The sequence below is a fragment of the Stylophora pistillata genome, chromosome 12 (genome assembly GCF_964205215.1).
Source record: "Stylophora pistillata chromosome 12, jaStyPist1.2, whole genome shotgun sequence".
Taxonomy (NCBI): domain Eukaryota; kingdom Metazoa; phylum Cnidaria; class Anthozoa; order Scleractinia; family Pocilloporidae; genus Stylophora; species Stylophora pistillata.
This window is the reverse complement of record NC_142530.1, coordinates 2,456,744-2,477,014: the sequence shown is the minus strand read 5'-3', so window position 1 is coordinate 2,477,014 and position 20,271 is coordinate 2,456,744. Positions and strand designations below refer to the sequence as shown.

The 20,271-nt window shown below is 39.0% G+C and overlaps 1 protein-coding gene and 1 pseudogene across 4 annotated transcripts; both read right to left on the bottom strand.

Moving 5' to 3' along the window:
- Positions 1-65: 65 nt before the first annotated feature.
- LOC111323495 (uncharacterized) lies at positions 66-2,877 on the bottom strand (annotated as a pseudogene). The gene is made up of 4 exons (XR_015993613.1): positions 2,639-2,877; positions 1,928-2,080; positions 1,322-1,533; positions 66-1,158 (listed from the first exon to the last, which is right to left on the bottom strand). The product of XR_015993613.1 is annotated as an uncharacterized LOC111323495 (transcript).
- A 2,929-nt stretch (positions 2,878-5,806) lies between these two features.
- Positions 5,807-19,519, bottom strand: LOC111323485 (uncharacterized). Of its 3 annotated transcripts, none has more exons than XM_022926850.2 (7): positions 19,195-19,519; positions 12,730-12,984; positions 11,284-11,402; positions 9,786-9,935; positions 9,281-9,476; positions 8,652-8,750; positions 5,807-7,925 (listed from the first exon to the last, which is right to left on the bottom strand). In XM_022926850.2, exons 1-7 carry the CDS (start codon positions 19,297-19,299, stop codon positions 6,684-6,686), a joined length of 2,166 nt encoding a protein of 721 aa, XP_022782585.2. In that variant the 5' UTR covers positions 19,300-19,519; the 3' UTR covers positions 5,807-6,683. The 3 variants fall into 3 exon arrangements, with proteins under 3 accessions (XP_022782585.2, XP_088596068.1, XP_088596069.1); XM_088739942.1 differs by lacking the exon at positions 19,195-19,519 and adding an exon at positions 15,288-15,808; XM_088739943.1 differs by lacking the exon at positions 19,195-19,519 and adding an exon at positions 14,141-14,287.
- Between the last annotated feature and the right edge of the window lie 752 nt (positions 19,520-20,271).

The following is a 20,271-nucleotide window of genomic DNA, read 5'->3' as shown; positions in this document are numbered from 1 at the left end:
TCTGTTCGTGCTTCATTGTTTAATCTCTCGGCCAGTAACAGGAAAGTCATTCTTTGATCATGACATTCAAAGTTTTGTGTACCAAAGAGCAATCTTTAGCTAATTTATGTGCGTGAGTTAGGACTGCATCGAGTAATCTGCATCGAGACCTCTTACTCAACGGCCATTTTGAGTACCCAGGGATATAAAACTTTGTTTTTGTCCGTTCTAATCTCGCATTTGCTTCGATGCTAGACATACAAAAACAAAACTTTTTATCCTCAGATACTCGATTTGGCCAAGGTATTATAGAGGTTTTCTAGCTCTGCCTTACTGCGCTTTATTATTGGTCCAAAATAAGCCTTTTGTCACCTCCAATCAGATGTAAAACTAAAACGACTCTGCCACTTGGTAAGGCGCGTTTTCCCGCTCTTTGAGCCGGTTACATGCGTTTTCTACGGGTTCTCATTGGTTTTCTTAAGGTGTTTCTCTTTGAACTCATTGGCTGTTGTGATAACTTTGAGTTTCCTTTGATGACGCTCAAAAAAGGCGTTATAGTCCAGAAAACTTCGCCATGACAAGTTTTCCTTGCCGTCCGACTGTTATATTAAGATGGCGGTCAATTCGTCGACCTTGAATATGTCGCTCAGTTTTGTTTCTCACTCTGCTGCAGTGATGATGAACAATATGCAGGATTTTACAGGGATTTTTAACTGTAAAGCCTCCATACTTTCTAAAGTTGAATATCAAAACTCGTTCAATTCCTGCTATGTTTGGGCGATAGTCAATCTTGTCCAATAACTGAGGGGAAACTGGTGCGAGAAGTCTAAACAGAAATCCATCGTGAGACCCAATATATTTTGACCTTGGTCCACAAAAATCTCTCGCATTACAAAGACGGATATTTTCTGCACTTTCATGCCTGGTGAGGGCGTACATGGTTTTCCTACTCAATATACTTTCGTCAAGTTTTTCAAATCCTCTATGCACATAACAGTCAGCGTTTAAAACCATTGCGTTTTTGCGAATCAAACGTTTCGAGGCAAATTCGAAGGCATCTTTATAGCGCATGCGTCGACCAAGGATATTGAAGTCTAGCTTCCAATCTTGTTCCAAGTTCTGCCCTTTTATGAAAAGAGGGTCTTCGCCTTTTTCACAGAGGATATGAACTGCTTCGACCTACACGAAATAAAAACAAACATTTATTAGGTTTTACCAGCAAAAGCTTTCTGGAAACGTCTACCTAGTTGTTAATAGGAATAGAATGATTCTTTTTAATCTCGCCCCAGAAAGTGCTATGAATTAATTTGAATTCAGTGACACAACTAATGTTTAGACTCACATGTGGACTCAGAAGATCTTGTTGTAGACTGTAAATGTACTCTGCTTGTCGTTGTATCACGTGATCTACTGTGTTACCGGAAGTGTCCAAAACCGGAAACTGAATGATAAGATGTAATCGAGCGCTCCATGATGGAAACTGCCTCTTTGATTTGTTTAGAGCCAGTGCATGGTGTATTTCTTGTTTGATTGTGTTCGTGTTCTTATTTTTTCCTGTAGAAATACATTAAAAAAAGACCGCAGTTTTAGATTTTGTACGATTGATACTTGGTGGTATCCTATCGTACCCAGATCCTATCGTGTAATAATAATCTCGCTCCCAGGCTTCACTTTGGAAGGTCTGGGCACGAGACTCTTAAGATCATTAATTTCAAGTGTAAGGATGAAGTTTTCCATTCATTCTTCAAGAACAGGCTTTTTCAAATACAGGTCAAATAAAAGCCACAAGCCGGACAAGACAAACCAAATCATAAAATACTCTAGGTTCAACTTTTTTATCGACCTAGCATGTTTACATTCCAAAGACATCTTCCAGGATGCTTGGAAAACAACTTTTTCAGTCTCGCCCATCCAAGATGGTCGTCAAGGGTCTGGGTACAAATCTTACCTTCAGGTGAATGCATAGAAACATATTCATCATTCAGTGAAAATGTTGTCCTTGGAGTTGAACGCCCCAGCCAGCTCAAAAGCGACAAAAAGACAGTTATTCCCAGTAGAAAGATACAAGATGTCTGGCTTTTCCACTTGGCGATGATCTGCGCTGAATTTAATTTAGTAAAAGTGGTTAAATTATGCTAAAGCGCATGTCATAAAAAGACGAGTAAGCCAGAATATTGCGAGTTGCAGGAGTTATTTCGCAATACTTTGGGTGGAATCATGAATGGCTTTGAGTTCCTGCTTGGTTTGACATTGTGGGCCTCGAACATTAATTTCAAGGAGGTTTTCTTTTGTCACCCGGGTTAATTTCGATATTTCATCCAAGAAATGGCAACATATACAGAGGCATGTGGCTTTTAACGCGAAAACAAAAGCTTCTCACTGTGTTCTTCGATAAAGAGAATCGATGACGGATTTTAATAACTGACTCCCACAGACGTTCAAAACTTGTCGATTCCTCGCATAATATTTTCGCCTTAATTTTGAACAGTGTAGGTTTTACTGAATCCGCGCAAATCCAGTAAAATAACAAAATTTTCCAGCGGGGGTTGATGAAATATGTTGTACGTTGTCACAAACAAGCTATTCATTTGGACGTAATAAACTGGTTTGGTAGACTGTTTTTCTAAAATTACCATTCTCAGACACACATTTTACAAACCTGAGTTAGACAACGCATTCTATCACCACGATCGTTCACTATTTAGTCATCGATTTGAATCCATGATTATAAAAAAAAACTCCTTTACCAAGCAAATTAATGTTAGTATCCTTCCATGGAAATCGCTCAGTTTCAAACCGTCTGTCACGATTTAACGCCAAATGCACGAGGTGGTTTTAGCAGGTTGTTCATTGGAGGTGTATTTTTGTTACGCTCGACTGAGTAAAATCACGGGCAGAAGGTTTTTTTTATTTTTTACATTTTTTTAATTTTTCCTTCCATTTCAACAGATTAAAGTCTAAGGCCTTGGTCAAACGGCGCATAATAGTCGATGATAGTTGATGATAGTTAAAGCGCGCGCTTCCGTTTGACCACCAACTATCATGCACTATCAGCGGCTATCACCAACTATCATTCATTTTAAGCTTGTTCAAATTCTTCATGGTAGTCGATGATAGTTTTTCTCGTTTGAGCACGCGTTCATGATAGTTTTTGGTCATGTTTTTCCGCGAAAATCGGCGGGCTCGATTAAAATGGCCTCCAAAAGCTCCTCGAGAGGCTCAGCTTCAGCTTCAGAAATTCGTTTTTATACCCAAGATAATAATAATGAGAAAGAAAATATTGAAAACCAAGAATCTGGAGAAAGCGTCAACTCGTAGGAATTCGAAGAGACACCGCCGAAAAAAATGCGTTTCACTAAACGTTCAACGGCGAGATGGAGTAATGACCTGATATTACGTCTAATAGACGAACATGAGGCCCGGCCCTACCTTTGGAACATTTTTTCGTATGATTAACACAACAGAGATGTCACAGGCTGCTCGCGTGACTTTGCTCGCGCGACTGTCGGTGAACTATCATCAACTATCACCAACTTTTTTGGCCGTTTGACCATACGAATGATAGTTGGTGATAGTTTGAAGAGAATCAACTATCATCGACTATCATGCGCCGTTTGACCAAGGCTTAATGAACAATTACAAGTAAGATAAGAAAGAGGATGGAGAAGGGCATAATATAGCAAGCTAATTAGATGCCCTTTACCGTCTTAAATTACATTTTTTCATACAGTAAAAAGAAGCGATAAAATAAGATATAAGATACAAATGTAAGAGAGGGAAAAGGAATCACACCTTACACAACAAATATATAAATACAACGTGGTCAGAGGAAGACATTAATCAGTACTGAGAAAGGTAATGTGAGAAAAGTGCTCTTTTAAAAAGTTTTTTAGTAAGCTTCTGTATAGATATGGAATACTATTACAATAGTAGCACCCTATAACTGTTGGAAAGAATTTCCTTATATTTATTCTGAAGGGGCTAGGGTTCAGGTGCTGCAAAGATGTTCTTCTAGTGGCATAATCATGGATCTCAGATACAAGAGAAAGCGCAAAATTAGAAGATTTTTTGTCTACAATATGATCGTAGAATAGTTGACACGTACTCAATTTAACTATGTCAGGCAGCTTAATTAGGCCAAGGCCTACATAATGGGGAGTAACATGGTCGCGAATTGGTACATTATTGATGATTCTTATAGCTTTGTTTTGTAGCTATACCAACTGAGACAATGGAGCTTCGTAATTATTGCCCCACAATACGCAGCCGTATGTTAAATAAGGATTTACACTTACAAGAGATTGAACTGTTACATGTCGTTTCAATTTTGCGATTATATTTTACTGCTAATATGATCAATGTGATCATGCCATGACAGAAAGGAATCGATAACTAATCCTAAGTATTTAAGAGTGTGAGACTGTTCAAGGCATTGATCGGCTAATTTAAGGGGGAGGATATGAATTGTAATTATTTCTCTGTCGTGGTTGGAAAACCAGGTATTTTGTTTTACTCAAATTCGGGGTTAACTTATTTGAGCGTAGCCATTCATAGACTGGTGGTAGTTCGGAATTTATTCGCTGGATCAATACATCTAAATCACTACCAACTGCTGTTAAAGATGTGTGTCATCTGCAAAAAGTCTAACAGTAAAGTAATAGCTCTGACCATGTCATTTAAATAAACTATAAAGAGAAATGGCCCTAATATTGACTTTTGCGGTACTCCTGAATTCAATAAGTAGATATTAGACTCGACACCATTTACGAACGCCTTTTGTTTCCGTTTGCTTAAGTAAGACTTGAACCACTGGTTTTCACCGGCACGAATACCATATAGGACAAGTTTGGAAAGTAAAATAGAATGGTTAACTGTCAATGGCTTTGCGTAGGTCAGGAAATATAGATACAGCATAGCTACCTTCGTCAATAGCTTTAGCTATGTCATCTGCTAAGTCAACCAAGCAGTCAGTTGTAGTTTTTTCCGGCTCTAAAGCCAAACTGGTTCGATACAAGAATATTTTCCGCGTTGAAATGAAATATCAATTGATTAAAAATGCATCTTTCAAAAATTTTACTTAAGACTGAAAGGGCAGAACCTTACAAGTCATAAGCTTCTGTCACTGGTTTATGATATACCCAGGCGGGTACCTTGATTTATCAGACTATTCGAATCCGAGTTTGCCTGGAGCCATCATCTCAGCCAGAGAAAAAGCCAGCTGGAATCGATAATATTGGAGCCATGCCGACCTGGGGCTTGTTCTATTGGCGCGCAGTGTGTAAAGACGGGGTGCGCTAAAAAAGATCAATCTAGTCATAACAATCGAACTTGCCAGTTTTCAAGCAACAGTTGTTGTCAATAAGACGGAAACTAGTGGTGAATTGGGACAGTCTTGTCTGAGTTTAAACGCTGTACCGGCTGTCTGGGGCTTCGTATTCTGTCCGATCATTGACAGAAACTGTGAAACCGTACTAAACTATTCACAGTTTGACGAAACTACATTCAAAATTAAACGGAAACCTTTAGAAGCAGACTGAAGAGAAGAAAAAACCGTTGCAAACCGCGAGGGTTATGTATTTTCTTGGTGAAAATATAGCCGCCACCTTTAATTTTACAACAGGAGAGGGCTGGGGAGAGAAATAAATTTGTACCAAGGGGTGGGCGACGGTCAAATAGAAGGAAAAGGGAGGGGTGAGGCAGTAGAAATTACTTCTCGCCTTTCCTTGTCTCTGTCCTTTCTCGCTACTGTCCACTCCACCTCTAAATGAAACGTCGCAGAAATGCATCCTGGGTAATTGTCTCTCTCGATTTGAAATCAGACATTCGCTTTAAAAAAATGTTCCATACAGGAATTTTATCGACAGAAATAAACCTTACATACTCCACCCTGCTGTCCCTATGAATGATCTCATATTTCACAAAGTAAATATCTCTAATCTACGTGGTGAAATTCACTCGTATAAATTGAATTTCAAAATTCCTATAATTTATTCCAGAAATTGAAAATAGTTTTTTTGATATTTTCGGGAAGCACATTTAGAAAACCGTTTGGAACGTATCGATTCTTTTCTTCTCGCATTGGGTGCTCTAGCTTTCCTCGTGAATTCAGCAAAGACAAAAGCTTTGGAAAATGGAATATATTCAACTTAAAATTTCTTGTTAAATTCTATTCGAAGAAAACTCGTTCCTACAATCAGCGACAAAATTAGTCGACACATCATGTTTTGAAGAGTCCTATTCATTTGTAGAATAACACTCCTGTTTCTACCACACTCTAAATCATTAACAAGGCCCCCCGTCCTCATTCAATGTTGCCTGTATGTAGCTAAAAATTCATGAAACATTTTATTTGGGGGGGGGGGAGGGGACGAATAGATTAACCAACGAGGGCAAAAGATATGAAATTGCAACAATAGAGGTTGAAAAGGTCAATGTGTCAATAATTTTGTCGCTGATTGTAACTATTCTTCAAGATGTGTTGAAGATGAAAACTTTTTTTCTGAAGCCTTAACGGCTTGTACGAATTAACAATGCTTTTAAACTTAAATCAAGTCTCTCATAATTTTGCACTTTAAATATGTATTCTTCGTCAATAGGCACTGGCGTTTCTTTAACTGAAAAACTACCGTAGATTGAAGAATAACTCCACCATATTAATTTGATAAAAACTACATCTCTATGGTAACCATGTCAACCATTTCATTTCATTTTTCTTCATCATCTGTCGTCCTATCATCGTGTACTTCCAACATTGAACGAACTCGTCGGTATTCCGAGGATGATCCTCCTAATCTTCGGAATCGTTCGGCATCGACGTTCGGATCGGATTGTGATCGGGTAATCGAATAAAAATTGCTAAATGTGGATATCGGCGGAGTTCGATAGTCTTCTGTCGAGATCGATGGGAAGTTCATTGGAAGACTCAGTGGAGGATCAAGTTCAAATTCCAGCTGTTCGGTGACATCTTCTGATAATCTTGAAGAATCCCCCAAAAGAGAATCATCCTCAGCTGTTTCAAACGATAAATCTTCGTAAGGTTCTATTTCTTCTCGCTGGTAAGTCATTTTGTCACTTTTCAGCGAAGACTTGGACCGTAACTTTGTGACTACAAGCTTAGATTTTCCTCTTACCGCGCTGACCATTTTCTCGGCGGGCTCACCATCGGGCTCACCATCGGGCTCTTTTCTGGGGGACAATCTCAGTCTACGTCGGGATGTGCCAGTTTTTTTAGTTCCTCGAAATGCGAATTTCTTGGTATCACCTGACTTTTTCTGTCGAGAAGTCCTAGAGCTACTGTCTTTTAATCCACTTCTATCTCTAGCCGGAGAGAATTGAAAGGAAACGGATTTACTGGGCTGGGGTCCCGGTTCAAATTGAGAAACAGCAGTAAAAGGAACTACCCGAGGCTCTTTGTAGGCCTGGGAAAGAGTCTGTACTACATCATGATCACGAGATGTGTACGTTTGAGGTAGTTTCCAGGAATAAGACCGTTCGGCTGATTCTCTTCTTTCCTTAGAGGGGTTGGTAAAAGGTGTAATGGGAACTATGCGATAGTACTCTTCAGGAGCTGGGGAGAGTTGCACATGCCTGATCGGAGGAGACTGGGAACTGTCCTTGCGTCTCTCGTCACCTTGTTCATTTGCAGATGAATCGAAATCAGATTCATCTACAGGTGAATCAATGGCAGCTTCCTCCCTTCCTTTCCACGATGTACCTTCCTCTTCACTGCTCTCATCGAGTGGTTCATCAAGAGGGCCTGGGTCTGAGAAGTATGTGAACCCTGGTGATTTAAGAGGGCTACTCGCCGCACTTGAGACATCAGGCGTGAAGACCGACTCCCAGTACATGGCAGAATCAGATGCTAAAATGTCTCCTTTGTAAGAGCCGGACATAACTGCCCTTCGTAGAACATCCCACATTCTTTGAGAACTGACTTTCCTTCCCACCTACACAATGAGCAGAAAAAGTTATTAATTTAGTTCTAAAAACTGTAAAAGGCGATTGAGTCCCTCTCGATTGAGTGCCGTAGACTAGAAAATTAAGCCTTCAAACGGCTTATCTAAACGTAAACAAAGGTAAAAGTCACAAAGAGCCAAAAATAAGTCAAGGAAATTTCACGTAATTGGCTGTGACACGCAGTAGCTTTCCTGTGTATCTTTAGTGACCACAATGAGTAAAAGAGCAAACCGAACGAGTGACCGGCCTCTTCTTCGATTTACACTTACGCTCAGTGAATATCTACCAAAGAGAGACTCTACATAGGGAAGACTAATGCAAAATGAAGCGAAATAAAAGGAAAAGGATCAGTTCGTAAATGGGGTTAAGTTGTTTTTTTTTTTTTTCTAGTTTAGGAAATGGCTTTAGCTTTGTTGACTACTCAAATGTAAACAAAAAAATATCGGACACTGGTGTCTACAATAAAAAATTGGACATAATGTCTAAGTTCGGACACTATTGTTTATAATCAAATTATGAACACTGATGTTTAAAATAAAAAATCGGATTTTTCAGCGAAACCAATGCAATCACATATTATTTCCGAGTTTGATATTCCCTTGACGATTACTAAGAAAGCAAGGTTATCTCTTGTAGAGAAAAGTTAACACGGCATGATAAGACGAAGGTGATTTAGAAAGATTTGAGAAGAGAAGGATACGATAAAGACGTCTGACCTTTTTCTCTGTCAATTTTGATTCCGGTACCATTTCGTTGTCTTCCTGTTCCTTATCAGTAGGGTGCCTGTGTTTTCCTTTATCCAGTGTACGGTAGATCTGCACAAAAGTAACATAAAGAATCATTAGTTTAAGCGGTCTCTCTTGAAGCCACAAACAAAGAGAGCATTTATGAGTCACTCGTTATAAGTTGGACCAATCAGGATCGCAAGAAGCGATGTGCAAAGAAAGTCAAGGTAAAGCAATCCTTGCAATATGCAAGAGGACATGCAATGGATCCTAAGCGCGGTAAGACCTGAAACTTGTTGACAGGCGTGAAAAAGATGCAACGAAAGACAAGCGCGGGAAAATCAGCGACCTGATGTAAAGCGCGGATGGGCATCAAGCGCGGGAAAACATGCCACCGGCGCCAAGGGCGGGAAAATCACGGAACTGCCACTAAGTGTAGGAAAGCTTGCAATCGTGTGGCAGGAGAAACAGCTAAGCTGGTAACGGGTGCGGTAAACCCTGGTTGTGCCAGGTCAAGCAGAAACTTGCCAAATAGGGTATCATATCGAAAGGGGATTAGTGTTTTTTTTTTCTCATAAGATTCTCGACTCCCTAATCTGAAATAAAACTGTTCATCTAACCTCGTGATGGCTGATTATATTTCTACAAAGAAACACTTCTCGGGTGAAATCAATCCCCTGCGCACTTAATTCAGCTAGAGCCAGAAATACGTCGCCAACAGATGTGCGGCGGGAAAAGTTGTCATATCGAAAAATGTGCAAGTTGAGTGTCTGCAGTGCCAGGTCCACCAATGACAGCGGAAACTCATAAACCTCTCTGCATTGAAAAAAGGAAAGCAAAGCTATTTTCAATCACGAGAAAATATGTCAAAAAGCAAGAGAAAAATCAAACTTTACTCCTGAAGTTATAAGTATTTTTTCGGAGATGCTACAGTCAATAATATCGTGGCGGCCATGTCTACTGCAATAGACTGGTTTAAATAGGGAAATGATGAACTAGATACACTTATTTGATTCCAATTATGCGATTTTGGTTCTTCATGGTTTGCTTTTACAAGGGTCCAGATCCTCCCGACACAGACTTCTTTGAAAAGCCAGAATGATGAAAGATATAAATTTTTTGTACCTAAAATTGATGTTAATTGTAGTGTCGCTGGGCTCAAACGTGTGGCTCTGCAGATTCAGAGGAAGGATGTTGACATCTACGTAGGTACCAGTGGATTCTCGTTCCATGGGGATGTCCTCAGCTCTGATAAGACGTACGATCAACATAGAACTACGAAACAAGATGAAAATTAAGGATCCTGAAGATATCTTGAAGATGCTTGTTGGGACACGAAAGCAGCTCACAAAGGTGTCTATCGATGGCGTTAGAGTCGGAAATTATAATATTAGTCCTTCTTCATCAGTCTGTAATCTGGGCATATGGTTTGACCCTCATTTGGATATGGATGTACATATTACCAAAACATGCAGCAGTGCATTTTATTATCTTTATAATATCAGACATATTAGGAAGTACTTATCCAGAAGTAGCACCGAAACACTAGTTCATGCGTTTATAACAAGTAGACTTGATTATTGTAACAGCCTTCTGTATGGGTTACCGAAATATCAGTTGTCTAAACTGCAGCGTGTTATGAATGCTAGTGCTCGTTTGGTTTATTGTGCTCCGAAGTCGTGCCACATCACGCCTCTACTTCGCGAATTACATTGGCTGCCTGTTTGTTATCGTATCGAATATAAAATAATTCTTCTTACATTTAAGGTATTGCATGGTATGGCGCCCGACTACTTGCGCCATTTAATATCTGTCTTGCTGCCGTCTAGGTATAATTTAAGGCGCAACGATGACTCCGCAGCTTTATTAACTTTCCCGAAAATAATATCCAAGAAGACCCTGGCAGATAGATCGTTTAGTTGTGCCGCCCCTTGACGTTGGAATCTGCTTCCTACCACAATAAGATCTATTTCCAGTTTAGATATTTTTAAAATTAGACTTAAAACTTTTTTATTTAATAGGGCGTTTAATTAGTTACTATAGTTGTTATGATTAAATTGCATTAATGATGAATTATTTTATTTATCTATTTATTTATTATGGAATTTTAGAATTGTAATTTTGAACTTCTATTTTAGTTTTGATTTAATATTTATTGTAAGGCGCAGTTGAATATTTTTATAGAAACTGCGCGGTATAAATTTAAATTTAATAATTTAATAATATCTGTAATTCTGAGGATTATCAAACTAAAGATCTCTAAAATGTTTTCCATCACCTTTTACGGAGTAGAATTAATGTAAAAGAAATCAAGTAAATCAAGTGCATGCCGGCCAATGCAAGTAAGTGCATGCATGTGGATGTTTGGGTGGTCATGTCAATGCAACAGTATTAAAACGTCTTCCACATTCTCACAGAAGCCTGGCGTGACTTCAGTGGTATTTCAAGAAAAGCTGTCATGCATTGTGCAGCAAAGCAAAAACCAATGAGAGTGTGTCACTTTGATGCTTACAAGAAACTACAATAAGAATTACTAAATCATTAAATAATCTAAGAAGAGCGACAAATCATGTCTTGAACGTAGGACTGACAGTGACTTGATTTTAAAAGTTTTACGCCGTACCTGTGTTGATCGTATCTAAGTGCGAAATAAAGTCTTCCTAAATCCACGTGCTCATCACTGTGAGGCTCCTCTTCTCCCTCGTCTTCCGTTGAAAGTAATTCGTCTGACGATAATAAACTCTGAAAAAGAAAACAAGAAGTTGAAAGATAAGTGAAGCTTTTCAGCGTAGTTAAAGAAATACGTAAGACACTTAGTCAACCAGGGAGTAAGACAAATAGCAAGTCAGTCTGCCTGTAAGCCACTCAGCTAGCTAAGCAGCCAGTCAGTCAGTTAGTCTGTCTGGTAGTAAGCCACCCAGCTAGCTAAGCAGCCAGTCAGTCAGTCTGTCTGGTAGTAAGCCACCCAGCTAGCTAAGCAGCCAGTCAGTCAGTTAGTCTGTCTGGTAGTAAGCCACCCAGCTAGCAAAGCAGCCAGTCAGTCAGTTAGTCTGTCTGGTAGTAAGCCACCCAGCTGGCTAAGCAGCCAGTCAGTCTGTCTGTCTGGTAGTATGCCACTCAGCTAGCTAAGCAGCCAGCCAGTCAGTCAGTCTGTCTGGTAGTAAGCCACCCAGCTAGCTAAGCAGCCAGTCAGTCAGTCTGTCTGGTAGTAAGCCACCCAGCTAGCTAAGCAGCCAGTCAGTCAGTCTGTCTGGTAGTAAGCCACCCAGCTAGCTAAGCAGCCAGTTAGTCAGTCTGTCTGGTAGCAAGCCACCCAGCTAGCTAAGCAGCCAGTCAGTCTGCCTGTCTGGTAGTATGCCACTCAGCTAGCTAAGCAGCCAGCCAGTCAGTCAGTCTGTCTGGTAGTAAGCCACCCAGCTAGCTAAGCAGCCAGTCAGTCAGTCTGTCTGGTAGTAAGCCACCCAGCTAGCTAAGCAGCCAGTCAGTCAGTCTGTCTGGTAGTAAGCCACCCAGCTAGCTAAGCAGCCAGTTAGTCAGTCTGTCTGGTAGCAAGCCACCCAGCTAGCTAAGCAGCCAGTTAGTCAGTCTGTCTGGTAGTAAGCCACCCAGCTAGCTAAACAGCCAGCAACTCAAACAGTCAGTCACTCTGCCTCTCTGTCTATCTGTTGGTAAGTAAGTTACCTAGCCAGCCAAATGGTTTGTCAATCTGTCAGTCTGTCTGTTAGTAAGCCACCCACCCAGCCAAACAGTCAGCTAGTCAGTCTGTCTGTGTGTCTGTAGTCAGCTAGACGGCTGGACAGTTGGTCAACTCAGGTGAGCAGTTAGCTGTACAGCTTGTTGGTCAGTTAGCAAAGTTTCCAAGGACAGATTCATTCAGTGAGACAATCAGTCAGCCAGTCAATTGGATCTAGAGTCTCAACTTGTCACTGATTCAGTAAGTGTCTCAGTCAGTCGCGCGAGTGCTAGTTAGTTGACTCATCAATGGCTCATCAATTCTATCAGTCAGTGAGTCGGGCAGTCAGACAGACAGACAGACAGACAGACAGTACAGACAGACAGGATTCCTCACCCTTGGGAAGTTAGGCCTTGGTTGTACTGGTGTAATGGTTATTTTTGGCATAGTCTCCTGTGCGTAAGCAGTTGCCACTTTCCTCCGGGCATTCTCGGCCTCCTCTTCCAGATACTTATACGGCACCTCCCCACGGCCACCTTCATGCTTTTCTTTCTTCCTCCTTGAGATTGTCCAGAAAGTAGCCAAGTACACGCCCAGCGCCAAGAGGCAGAGAAGTAAAACGGTAATGATAATCTCTAGAGCGTTCATAGCCTATAGAAATAAAGAAGAAGTTGTTCAATAAACGCTGTATGTTAGAAAGTGAATGTATCTATCTTCTAAGTGTTTCCAGTTTAGTAGAAATTCACTTTTGGCCAGTGGTTTTCGATTTCCCTAAGCCAGTTTGGCTAGTAAACAAACTGAAATTATTGTAATATCTAAGTTATCACTAGCCACTTGGCTAATAAGTTAAAAGGTTAGTGTCGAGTCCTGGTTTTGTGGGTGGCTTCATGGGACTACTGTTTCTACCAGCGCCAGACCTCCCCCTACATCATAAACCCTTTGAACCCTAAGAAAGACTAGCATCTTATTTTTCCTTACAATATCACCCTTGAATTAAACATTAAGGTAACGAGAATAAAGGAAATGATCACCGACTAAAAAGGCTCTTCATTGCAAATTCTCCTTGCTGGCACCTCAGGAAATATTTGGAGAACAGTATGGAGAATATGTACATTGATGTTAGGAAATGAGAGGGGTCAAATGGGATTTACAACACAAAACTTAGCTATTTCACGCCGTTGCTGTGCAGAGCTTGGGTAGAAAAATGAATTCATCAATAATTTTCATTTGCAGCGGTGCAGTCATGAAAATCCAAGCTAAGGGCCCTCTGGTTGTAGAAAAAAGATGTTATAACTGATTGTGATGGACTGACCGCATGAATGAAAATTTGAATTCAACTTGTTGAATCAGTGTTTGCAACGAATTGAGAGGTACACTTAAAATATTGATGCAATCTATACACAAGGCCACAGGATGCATATTAACAAGTTTTTAAGCTCATTTTTAAATGGTATAGAGTAATCTTTCATTTTGAGAAATTTTGGACAGCACAATTCTTAAAAAATGCTATAGCACTTTTCATTACACGCTTGAGAAGTCATCCAACGCTTCAAAGCTTCAGCATTGAGTAGTTCAAATGCATAAATTTCTTATGGTTTGCTATTTGGAAAGTTATTAGAAAAGTATAATCTATAGACAGTTAATATTACAGCAAAAAATTCTAAGAATAATGCGTTTTCACGACAATGTTTTGACGCAACAGAGATTAACTCGCAGTGTGTGTTCTCCAGCAGACACTGTGCTAGTGGCGCGGAGAAACAAAAATTGTAAACAAAATCAGACAAAATATAAAATAGAAGATTTTTACCCGCGTAGCTAGTCATCTCAGTGTTATCTTTTGATTCCTTGAAAATGGGGGTAAAGCCGGTGTATTCAAGGGTATTTCAGCGTACGCCATTCTACAGTATTCTACGTGTCTTAAAACCCATGGTGTAACAAGAGAAAAAGCGTAATGACCCCTCTTATCTTTATCTGTTTATAGACGCTGGTTTTAATTTTTTGTGGGCATGGAAACATCAACGCAATTGTGTGTATGTAAGGAACATATCGAATTTCTAAATACTACTCGTCCGTGATGTCACATATCCCCTCAGCATGAAAATGCACTTAAAATCCGCTTCCTAAAATTGTTTGAAGATGCTGTAAGCAAAAGAGAAACCCTTCCGTTTGTCGCCCTTGAAGTGGAACTTGGCGTAATTTGAAACACATGGACAGTCAAGCGTGCTAAGATAACAGAAGTTTTTCATAAAATTACGGAAGAAAAGGCTAGAAAAAGAAATATTAGATTACCAAAATTAAGAAAAAAAAATTTTAAAAATAGCCCAACTTGGTTGGCCATCCGAAGAATTTGCTTTCAGTGAAAATATGGAGTTCGCAGAGTTGAACGCTCATGCCAACAGAAGGTAGAAAGGATATTGAATTTATCGTTACAACATGGCTAATAGTAAAATGCGTATTAGATAAACAATCATAAAGGAAATTTAAATGCCCTCTTGAAATTTTTGAAGCATACTGAAAGCAAACTGAGGGGTTAAAACTCACGCATTTGCGAATTATAGACAGTAAAAATGCATATGATAGTAACAAATTAACGCGAAAATTCCTAACAGGCTAGTTAGGAATATGCGGCCCGTGTCAGTATGTCTTCAGTGTTGATTACTATTTCTCCTAAATGACTGCCTGGCTGTTTATCTAAATGCCTTCCTCGCAGTCATTTTAAAGACACGCAAAACTATAACGTCCGAAAACTTTAAACAACGGTCTATTCGCTTCACTGAATTTTCTAGCGTGGCGTGTTTAACCTCTAAACAAGGGTATTGTAAATTAAGCTTTTCATCACAAGTCGTTGTGTATACCTTTTACGGGCCAGTTCTCATGATAGCGTAAACGACGCCTTGCGTTTTGCATAAGGAACAAAGCAAATCGTCTAACGTAACATCCACAAACACACTTACCAGTTCAAAACAAGCGAACCCCAAAACAGCTCATTTCGAAAACTAGGTAAAGCCATATCCTCGACGTTTGCAACCTCGTGTTTACCTTCTCCTTCGATCAATGATGATCAAACGTGGATGAAACACCAAGAAGTGAAGTAAAATTTCATCTAGGACCACTAACTTTAGCTCCAAGTTCAATACAAAGAGATGCTGTTCCAATCTGCGCTACATTTTATATCATACAGCGAACGCGACTGAATTCGCGGACTAATTCTCGCGCGTGGGACATGGTCATGTACTCATACTGCTCTCCAAAGGATCAAATAACATTTTACATACCGTGATCAGTCCAACCCATATTGATTTCAATCCAGAGGTGTGAAAGAGTCATTAGAAGGGATTTTACTACACCCAAACTGACACAGATTCCATGCATTTTCGCAGCCGCCATATTCGCTGTATTACCGGTGTAGTTAGTAGCTAACGACCTCAAATCAGTTTCCCTTGCAACGTTGACTATTTTTTCAAATTCATCTAGTTGTTGATATATCTTTGTCTAGTCTATTCAAATATTTATTTGATTATATATGTATATTTATATATTTATCTATTTACTTTCTCATTTCCGGCCTTTGAAACAAACAGCTACATTTAATTCGTTACAAATTTGATGGTTTTCTCCAGTACTCGTGTTTGTAGTTTTCATAACGAGCTGTACGAAAAAAACCGAAATATATCAGTAGCACGTTATGAAAGTTATCACCCAGTATAATTTATGCGTTATCAGGAATAACAGCTTATGGTTGGGTTTTCTGTACAATCTGAGGTATTTCAACCCTTCCAAAGGCCATTTAGTAACCTCTGGATGTTTGTGCAAAGCTTAAGACCAATTTTAAAAACTTATTTCCGAGAAATTGAGCGAAAATCTATTTCGTGGTCAGAACTGGTCCGAGGGCGTGAACCTCCTCAGAAAGCAAAAATCTATTTTATATTTAGAACTTGTTCAAGGGCCTCAACCTCCTCAAAAAAAAATGAAATACTCTTGCTTTTCAGTTTTCATAACGAGCTGTTCGAAAGAAACCGAAATACATCAGTAGTTATGAAAGTTATTACCCAGCATGATTTATACGTTATCAGGAATAACTGGGCTCCGTGTTTTCTCTTCAATCGGTGTGTATTTCAACCCTTCCAGTCAGACGTACAAAGGCCATTTAGTAACCTCTGAGTGTTTGTACAAAGCCTCTGACAAATTTTAAAAACTTTTTTCTGAGAAATTAAGCAAAAATCTATTTTATGTTTAGAACTGGTCCAAGGGCTTAAACTTCCTCTGAAAAATGAAATATCATTAGGAAGGTTTACAAACAGAATTCCAACAAATTTAAGATGATTTGAAGAAAAACGAAAACAAAGTTAACCAAATCAAGTGTCTCTGTCCTCTACCAGCAATGAAAATTATAATACTTAAAGTTTGTTTCAGAAAACGCATGTTTAGTTTTTTTCTTTTTTTTTTTTCAACCAGAACCTAAATGAGCAAAATTATATTGCGCGATAAGTAACATTTTACAACTTCAAGTTGATTATGACGATTAATATTGTGCGATCTTGTCGTTAAAGAATTTTGGTTTCAGGCGGCAAGAAGTGGAAATACCCCATGATAGGTCTGATAAGATAAAGATGGGTCGAAAGCATCTTGGACTTTTCAGCCATTGAAAGGGCTGCTTTTAGACGAGAAGACCACAGGAATTATTAAGCGGGTGCAGGGGAGGGGGGGGGGTTGGATGGGTGGGTAAGTTTGAGACGAAGACGCCAATCTTAGCAAATGCAACTTTAATTATTTTTCTCCCGAGGATATTAACACTGACGATGTTTGTGACATCCTTTAAAAATTCACATTCTTTTGAGGGAATTTCCGATTTTTAACAGTCCTATGTTCGAAATTTCTCCAGTTTGTTTCGCGCTTTCCTGCTTGGTAAGGTAACTCATGTAACTCATCGCTTTTTTGTCTACTGACGTCTGAACTCCATAATTAAATGCTGATCTTCACAAATATTCTAGCAATATGAACTTTTCAGGATATCTCGATCACCACCACATTTGACAACATCTTCTTAATATTTTGATATCGCATAATAGTTTGACGACATCAATTTGAAACAGATGTTAAATATCATTAACCACGGTCTGAAAAAGATAAAAACTTTGGAATTAAATTTCCTTGTGGCATCCGCTATATGCTCCCAGTGGTATGTAAATTTGGTCCTTGATAAGGCTGTTTCGTCTGTTTTTTTCGGTACATGATTGTAAGCAATTGGTTTCCAACCCTTCTTGAAAAATACCGGAGATTAGTAAATATTGCATTTGCTAAGCCTCGGAAGGCGTAACGCGAACATCGGGGGAAAAGACGTCAATGCGTGTTTGAACAGTAACCTAATTAAAACATTTGCTCAAAAAACGTGGAAACATTTTGAAGAGATTTTCACAAAAGAGTGAAGAACTGCGTGGTTAAAATGACAACAAATGGCGTTTCGGATATGACATGTCCGTAACTGAGAAGCATTGGATAAAGTCCTAAGGAAAATCTCCTTGCTGGCCTGCCGGACGGTAAAAATATATATACTGATATGCGGACTCCATTATCGTCAGCAAAAATTGCTGACCTCTCCCAGGGAGAAGTGTTTTTGAACGCAAATGCAAATCATGATTTGTGACTATAAATTGCTGATTACGTTTTCTCCAAAAAAGACAGATGTTTACTTCCCGCAAGAACAAAAAAAAAAAAAAAAAAGAAAAGATCTCAGCGCAAACCAACAAGTGGTTTTCCCTTTTTTTGTAATCTCTCTTCTGTTAGTTGTCTTTTACCTATGTGTTACATTACTATTTACTAAAAGAAGCCACTGAAAGTTGATACTGAGTGATCTTCTTGCAGTTATGGGAGATTTTACTGAAGACTGAAAAGATTTGAGTCCTATCCGAAACTCGCCATATCTACACCACACATATCAATATTTCATCATCTTTCATTTCTTATTAATTTCGTCGCTGAGGCGTACAGCTTGAAAGAATTTTTGAGTTTCAAATGAGGAGTAAATGTGCTGTTGCGCTCATAGCTTCCATTGGTTAAACCAATGTGTTTCTAGGATCTCAGCCTGCAATTTAGCGCCGAAACACGGCAAACAAAATGTAAATCAGTATCGACAGTCAAAACGAATATCACTTATAGAAGCCGCTGGTTCTCTATAAGCAAACTGTAACGTCAACTGAATAAAAACTAAATAAAAATGAAACCGAAGAATTATTGAATAAAAAAACGAAATTTGACACTCCACTTAATTTCACACGCGAAGCTTTTACATAAAGGAAGTTCATTAGTCAATTTGTAAGATTTCCAAACCTCTTTAGCATTGATTATTTTCTTAAAATTATTTGCGGATTTTCAAGAATTCGTAGAAATTTCATGATGGGGGTCTAGAAACAAAAGAGAGGGAGGTGAAAGTTTCTTTTGAAGAAAATTCAAACTCGAAACAAAGAGACTATTGGAAATGGCGAGCGCGTCCCACGTTTTAACAATTCAATGGATGAATGGCCGAACAGCGAAGTTAATAACATTTTGCGCCGTGCTGTACAATATATTTAAGCCTATATTTTCACCTCAGAATATTTGCTACATCTCGGGAACTAAGACTGATTTATCTGTGACACACTTTCTGTATTTTGTTGGGATAAAAGGAAATTTAAAATGGAAAATTTTGGCTTGATCATGAACGTGGTTTTTTAACCGTAAACACTGTTTGCATTAGTTCGAATGATATACTTTGAAAAGAAAGAAATGTTCAATTGTTGTCAAGCTTTCGTTCGGTACGTAATTCATTGTTTGGTACACAATTTTTTCAGTACAAAAGAGAGAGAAAAAACAATAAAGCCTTACCTCTATGTTACGAGGTGCTTCTTGCCCATATTTCAAATCCTCGAATCGAGCTTGGCTTGACGTCTTTACAAAATGAGCGTCTAGTCTCCGGGAAGTTTTTAGCATCAGGTGTTTTGGTAGAACTGGAGTGTTGACTAAATCACCCACTCTCCGGAAAGGTCGATTCCGAATAGGAAATGACCTTACCGCAAATATTATAGCTCAAAATGCGGTTATAAAACGCCTGCAAATATGTTCTCCAGAGAACCGATCCGCACGCATTTTGCCCGTGAAGGTTGAAATAAAATTTAAAACTGTTTCAATCGCGAGTCGTTAACGGTCAAAAACTTCAGCTGGACTATTTATGTTAAAGATAATATATTCTTTTGTCTTGTACTTGAGTATTGTTCGGTCTTGTTTGATTTTGCTCGATGTCAAAGGGATCTGAGGCGTGACCCGGTTTTTGTTTATACATCACCACGAGAGCTATTAGAGGATCAGCTGTAACATCGGTCGCTGGTGAGTCTTGAAGAAAAAAAGAAAAAAAACCATGAATGAAAACTGAGTAAAAAATTTCGTTTGACTTTTACCCGTCGCCAGTTTTTTTAAGAAATAATTTTTCGACCGCGCTCATACCTTTTTTACAGCTGAATTCGGATCAAGAAATAAGTTTTCGTACACTCATTGTGTAGATATCAAGACCCACTTATGACTTATTCATTCTTGATTGACGCGTAACAGATATTCAGGAGAAACTTAGACTGTAAATTTAGCGTCAATTTGCAGCTAAAGGCATTGTCTCCATTGGGAAAAGGTGTACTGAGAATTGTTGTGGCCTTACAAATTTAAAAACAAAAATGTGGGTTTCTTTTCAGAAATGATCCGTCCTTTATAATCTCGTTGAAAAGATAAGTGAGTCATTCTAAGATCAGAATTTTTCTAAGGGCAGTATTTAAAATCCTCTCATCTAATGTACTGAATTGTACATTTAATCCTTACGATGTAAGTATGACCATGGTTATGTTTACATTTGCGTTCCTGCCAGTAAAACCGCGAATTACCTGAAACATTAAATATCTCTTTTTTTTTTTATCTGCT

Coding starts and splice junctions, on each gene's coding strand:
- LOC111323485 (XM_022926850.2), bottom strand. CDS start 19,299: ATGCTAAAAACTTCCCGGAGACTAGACGCTCATTTTGTAAAGACGTCA. Junction 12,985..19,194: donor AAGCACCTCGTAACATAGAG/GTAAGGCTTTAT, acceptor TTATTTCTATAG/GCTATGAACGCTCTAGAGAT. Junction 11,403..12,729: donor CAAGGCCTAACTTCCCAAGG/GTGAGGAATCCT, acceptor TTTCTTTTTCAG/AGTTTATTATCGTCAGACGA.